This window comes from Canis lupus, chromosome 37 (genome assembly GCF_048164855.1).
Source record: "Canis lupus baileyi chromosome 37, mCanLup2.hap1, whole genome shotgun sequence".
NCBI classification, from domain to species: Eukaryota; Metazoa; Chordata; class Mammalia; order Carnivora; family Canidae; genus Canis; species Canis lupus.
In genome coordinates, this window is record NC_132874.1 from 16772798 (window position 1) to 16778797 (window position 6000).

Genomic DNA, 6000 nt, shown 5'->3' on the forward strand with positions numbered 1-6000 from the left:
CTTCCTCATTAGAAAAAATTCCCATTTATTATTATTCTCACATATTATATAGTCATCTGGTCCTGGACTGTATTCTAGTGTAGGATTTTTATCACTCGAAATGATATCCAATGTAATAGCTTGCAGATTAAATTTGATGACTTATCACATGACTCTAAGGAATTTTTGTTTTGTGGGTTTTTTTTTTCAGTTTCTAGACAGTTATTTTACCAGATTGTTTAAACATTACATTTATCCTCATTTGCAACCCAAAAGAGTTACCTGAATTTTCCTTTGTGTATTTACTTTTATCGTATATTTGTCTTTTAAACTTTTCGGCTCAGTTTTCTGGGGGGTTCAGACTCCCACGATGCATGTCAGGAGAGAACTTTTCTTTTGTGCTGCCAGTTCTGAGCGTCTAAGTTTTGGTTTGTTTGGGTTGTGGCTTTCTTCTGTTTTTGGAGTTTGCGTTCTCTATTTGTAATAACATTTTAATTCAAATTAACATCTAAGGAGTTTTAAGAGTGTTCAAAGCACATCTCCTTTCATGAGAATTTGTGTAGTGCATGTCTTTGCTGAATGAAGCCCTCAGAATTTCATCTCCTTGGTTCCCAAGTGCACATATTTATCACGGACTTTATCAGGTATTGTCCATTTAGGACAGTTGCAAACCTGGATCCTATTTTTAAAAAGATAATGTAATAAAGTTAACTCAAACATCAACAGAGAATTTTTAGCACCTTTCAGTGTAGCCTGAAAATTAGTCACCTTTTGGGCATCAAGCAGGAAGTTTAGGCTGTCTTGATCAAGTCTGAATTTTTCCTAGACATCACCTTTGTAAAACATTTTGTGAATATTCACGGGCTCTCCATTTATCAGGAGTCTGGCTCGAGCAAAGGAGAACAACCCCAGTAAAACCAGGACCCCAAATCCCATCCTGGTGACTTGACGCTGAGAGTTTTTGGAGCCATTAAGCAGCATCATAGCTCTTCGGGCCCAAATTGCTGAATCTATCTTATGGTCAGACCAATGTATTCCAGTTTTTAAATATTATTTTTCTTTTTTAGAGGGACTGGATTTAAATCTGTGCATTGCCAAGGGCAAGGAGCCGAGAACATGGACATAGAGGTAAGATGGATAATACAGTGGTTCCCTCTTTGATTCTTTTTCCTCTAAAAGCAGCCTTTTAAGCTTTATTTTTCATGATATTATCCACAGACGAAAAGGAGAGAAGTGAGGAGAAATGTAGCCTCCTTTGTAGCACTCACGAGTAAAGAGGATGATTAACGAGTGTAACAGCAAAAGGGAGTCTGTAGAAGTTAAACAAAAGTGCCTTCAGAACTTCCAAGGATTCCCATGATCCATAGGAGGACCTGACTGTGCCTGTCCACTGTTTCTATTTTTGATTAGATTTATAAACACAGCACCACATATTTTCATGTGGCTCATCGCCCAGGGGCAGAATTAGATTGGCCGCCTGAAACTGTGAGGCTTGTGAGTTTTGGGCAAGGGCTAGAGTGAAATAAGTAGTGTAATTGTTTTTGTGGAGTGACCGTGGGACCTCCTCTGTTCTGAATTACACATGGCTCAACCCTTTGACCTACCCGGGCTCAGCAGTGGCTGGCGGGACTCCTACAGGCGTGTGAGAGGGTCCGGCACTGATGAGCAGGGGCCTTAGCTGTCAGGCGAGGTGTGGGCCGACAGCCACTGTCACCTTGAGAAACTACCAGTGAGACCGTACTTGTGACCACCTGGACTTCAGTAAACGTGTCACCGTAGCAGTTATCGTTTCACCATAGCACTTAGCACGTGAGAGATATCTGGAATCCAAACGTAGCACGGATCCTTTGATTAACAGCATATTAACAGAATATATATAAAAAAAAAAAACAATATATACACATATATATTCCACTTATATATATACATTCAGTATACCTTCTGTTTATGTGGGTATATTCAGTATATATTATATATATTCAGTATGTATTTTATATATATAAAATATACCTATATATATATTTCTAAATTTTGGATAATCTTCAAAGATAATTTTGATAAATTACCAAACACTATGATTATGACTTTTTTTTTTTTACGTACATAAGGTTTGGGAAAATGTTATAAGCTTTACCTAAAGTTCTTTCATCACAATGAATTTATTTATTTATTTATTTATTTATTTATTTATTTATTTATTTAAATAATAAATTTATTTTTTATTGGTGTTCAATTTGTCAACATAGAGAATAACACCCAGTGCTCATCCCGTCAAGTGCCCCCCTCAGTGCCCGTCACCCAGTCACCCCCACCCCCGCCCTCCTCCCCTTCCACCACCCCTAGTTCGTTTCCCAGAGTTAGGAGTCTTCATGTTGTATCTCCCTTTCTGATATTTCCCACCCATTTCTTCTCCCTTCCCTTCTATTCCCTTTCACTATTATTTATATTCCCCAAATGAATGAGACCATATAATGTTTGTCCTTCTCCGATTGACTCATTTCACTCAGCATAATACCCTCCAGTTTGAACTCTTTCAAAATAGATGGCTTTTTTATTTTATTTGAAGAGTGAAGGGTGTCACTCTTCAAAGCTAAGGGGGGTGCAGAGGGCTTCCAGAAGAGGTCGGAGAGAATCGTGTGCTGACACTTCTGAATTTGCAGAGAATGTGCTCTGTGATTCACGTGATGATATCACACAGACGTCTCTCTATGCATGATTTTGAACTCAGTCACTTGACTTTTTATTTTCCATCCAATTACATTTTCAAAGGTAACATAAGCAGGGAACACTGGTTCACTTTGCAGCACTTGATATTATTTCCAAAACCTCTTTCTGTAACGTCCAAAATTTTTTTATCAACTTTTTTTTTTTTCCATGGCCACTTTTACAAATTAAAGGTCTCTCGAGGTATTTAGGGCTTAGGACAACTTGGGGATAAACTAGCATTTAATTTTTTTCTTTCCCATCTGAGGCAACTCAGACTGAACATTGATTCAATTCTTGGTTACGTGACATTTATTCTTTTTTTTTTTTTTAATATTTATTTATTTATGATAGACACAGAGAGAGAGAGAGAGGCAGAGACACAGGAGGAGGGAGAAGCAGGTTCCATGCAGGGAGCCCGATGTGGGACTCGATCCTGGCTGGGACTCCAGGATCATGCCCTTGGGCCTAAGGCGGGCACTAAACCGCTGAGCCACCCAGGCGTCCCGGTTACGTGACATTTAAAATCGTCTTTAATGAATAGACGACTGTAACTACATTTTCTTTTTACTTTTTTTTTTTTTTTGAATTGTATATATTCTTTTTACTCTAGGAATTCAAAACCAGGAGAATAGGGAGGTCCCTATCAGATTATTCAAGAAAGAGGGGGGAACCGTACTAAAATATCCTGTGAGCCCCCCCAACAAAAGTGCATTTAGCCCCACCCGGTCTTGTTCTCATTAGCAATGAAGAGTTTGCTCACCCCATAATCTAACATGGAATGCTTAGAGCAGACAGGTGCAAATTGCAAGCTGTTTCACTTTGGCTGTTATCCCTTAAATAGACAAAGTAATAGACTGGGGTAACAAAAAAGGTTCCAGCTCAAGCTGCATAAATGAAAGTCTTAACAGGGACAGAGCAGCTGGCTAGGAGAATTCAGTGTGGTGCATACTAAATATTACCTTTATGCCACTTGCCAAGGAAAACGGCTTCAATAACACCCTCTGCCTTTTATCATTGAGATGATGTTCCTTCAGAACAGTCTTTTGCTTTATTGTAAAGGCAACACTAGGGCCGAAGTGGAGGCGGAGAGAAGCCAACATACCTGCTCCTGTTTACCATCAGTTCACTCCTCCGAGCAATGCAGGCATGATTAGGTTCCTGGAGGTGGACCAGATTGACAGTATTTCTAGCCATGGTGGTTTTTTTTTTTTTTTTTTTTTTTTGGCTGATCCAAGCAAGGCCCAGGAGCAGTGAAACAACTGAAACAATCACTACCACCCCCTCCTCCTCAACAGGATGAATCTGCTGAGCTAGTCTAGTCTGATGGAAAACACACACACACACACACACACACCAAACCAAACCAAACCAAACCAAACCAAAACAGTTGTTCACATGAGCAACACCTAGATTAATCTCATGGAAGAGACGTGCCATGCCAGGAGGTGTGGGCACCCGAAGGTAGGTTCCTGTAAAGGAGGCCCTAGCGCTGTCAGCGCAGGGTGCCCTGGCTTTGGGACTTCCTGGGGGTGGGGTGGGGGGGAAGCACTGGAGCTGCGGCCTGGATGCTGCAACTCGTGCGTGCCCGGGGGCCCCCCTGCACCCCAGCGCGTCTGGCTGGGAGGTCTCCCGGTGCACGGGGTGGAGGGTGAGGGGTGGGGGGGTGCCGAGGCAGACAAGCCCCAGCCGGCCTTGTTTACAGGCGGGCAGGGCACAAGAGCTAGACGCAAATGAGGGCTGACGGTTCCACGAAGCACAGCCGGCCGGTGGCAGATGCGATCTGACGGGCCCGGCCTGCGCCCCGCGCCCCGCACCGCGCAGGAGTCGGGCTGGCCGGCCCGTGCCCCCCGGTCGGAGCTGCGGCCGCGCCCCGGGTCAGGCTCGGGGACCCCGGGCCTCCCACGACGCTCCCAGGCTCCCCGAGACTTCCGAGGTTTTGCTCAGCACTGGTCATCAGTGAGTTGGTTGCAGCTGCTCAGGTTGGCCCCTCCATCCCAGGGGCTGTGCACCCCCCACCCCCCTGCAAGGTGACCCTGTGTCCCATCAAAAGGTATTTATGGCTTTTTAAAAATATTTATTTATTTATTCGTGATAGAGAGAGAGAGAGGCAGAGACCAGGCAGAGGGAAAAGCAGGCTCCATGCAGGGAGCCCGACGTGGGCCTCGATCCCGGGACCCCGGCGTCACGCCCTGGGCTGAAGCCCGCGCTAAACCGCTGAGCCACCCGGGCTGCCCGGTATTTATTGCTTTTTAACGAAAAGAAACATCTCATCCAAAAACAGTCAGTTCTCACCAATTCCAGGCAGGTTTTTAATTTTTTAAAATATTTTTTTCTCCTCTGTTCTAATCAAAGGCATTACTTGCTTCCCTCCCACTCCTCACCCCACCACATTTCTATATTTCGTAAGGTAACCTTGCTAATTTTTTTTTTTTTTTTGGGAAAAGACCCCATTTATCACTACTTCAGCACACATGCAAAATAAGTGTCTGACCTGAACCTGCCCGCTTCGATTTGATTTGGACTTAGATTATATCAATTACGTAGAAATGGGAAGGGAAAAAGCCATCAGGTCTCTCCAGTAGTTTCGGTCAAGATTTCTAAACGTTTTGCTTTTTCTTCAGAACCAAGTAGACATGGAAGGGAAGCAGGAAGTTACTGATGATCAAATTTTGTTACTTAGTTTGATTTTTGAAATACCGGATATGTATTTATTTATTTTTATTTTTTAAAGGTTTTTTAAAAGTTATTTATTCATGAGACACAGAGAGAGAGAGAGAGAGAAAGAGAGAGAGAGAGGCAGGGACACAGGCAGAGGGGGAAGCAGACTCCACGCAGGGAGCCGATGTGGGACTGGATCCCAGGACTCTGGGATCAGGCCCTGAGCCAAAGGCAGATGCTCAACCACTGAGCCACCCAGGTGCCCTCAGATAGGTATTTAATAAATTAATATAGGCTCATTAAAAGTATTAAAATTTCCCATAAACAAGCTGACTCAACAAGCGACCAGCAATGAAGGAATTAATGTCACCTATGAGTGAAGGATTAGCTTGCATGAGCTGTAGACAGAAAAATCTGATCAGGAAAGAGAATCTAGATGGAGAAGGGGTGGATTAAATTGCAGCTTCCACCCCGAAGGGTGCCCATGTGTAAAGGAGAGAAAAGAGCGGAGAAATTGGCCAAGAGGAGAAGTGGGAAATCACTGCCAATTTCCTCTTGAACATGTGTTACTAGTAAAGAGGTCACCAAATACAAACCATCACTTGGTAATCCTCTCGAAGAATTTCTCTCTGGTGTGTACTGTCAGACTTGGCCCTC

At 43.3% G+C, this 6000-nt stretch overlaps 1 protein-coding gene across 3 annotated transcripts in view; it reads left to right on the forward strand.

Annotated features, from left to right (window-relative positions):
* Positions 1-6000, forward strand: part of LOC140626176 (orofacial cleft 1 candidate gene 1 protein-like) — a 187607-nt gene that overhangs the window by 37378 nt on the left and 144229 nt on the right. For all 3 annotated transcript variants that reach the window (XM_072813781.1, XM_072813780.1, XM_072813783.1), the window contains exon 2: positions 1047-1107. In XM_072813781.1, the coding sequence (XP_072669882.1) occupies positions 1096-1107 (12 nt within the window). In that variant the 5' untranslated portion in view covers positions 1047-1095. The remainder of the gene's footprint in view (positions 1-1046; positions 1108-6000) is intronic.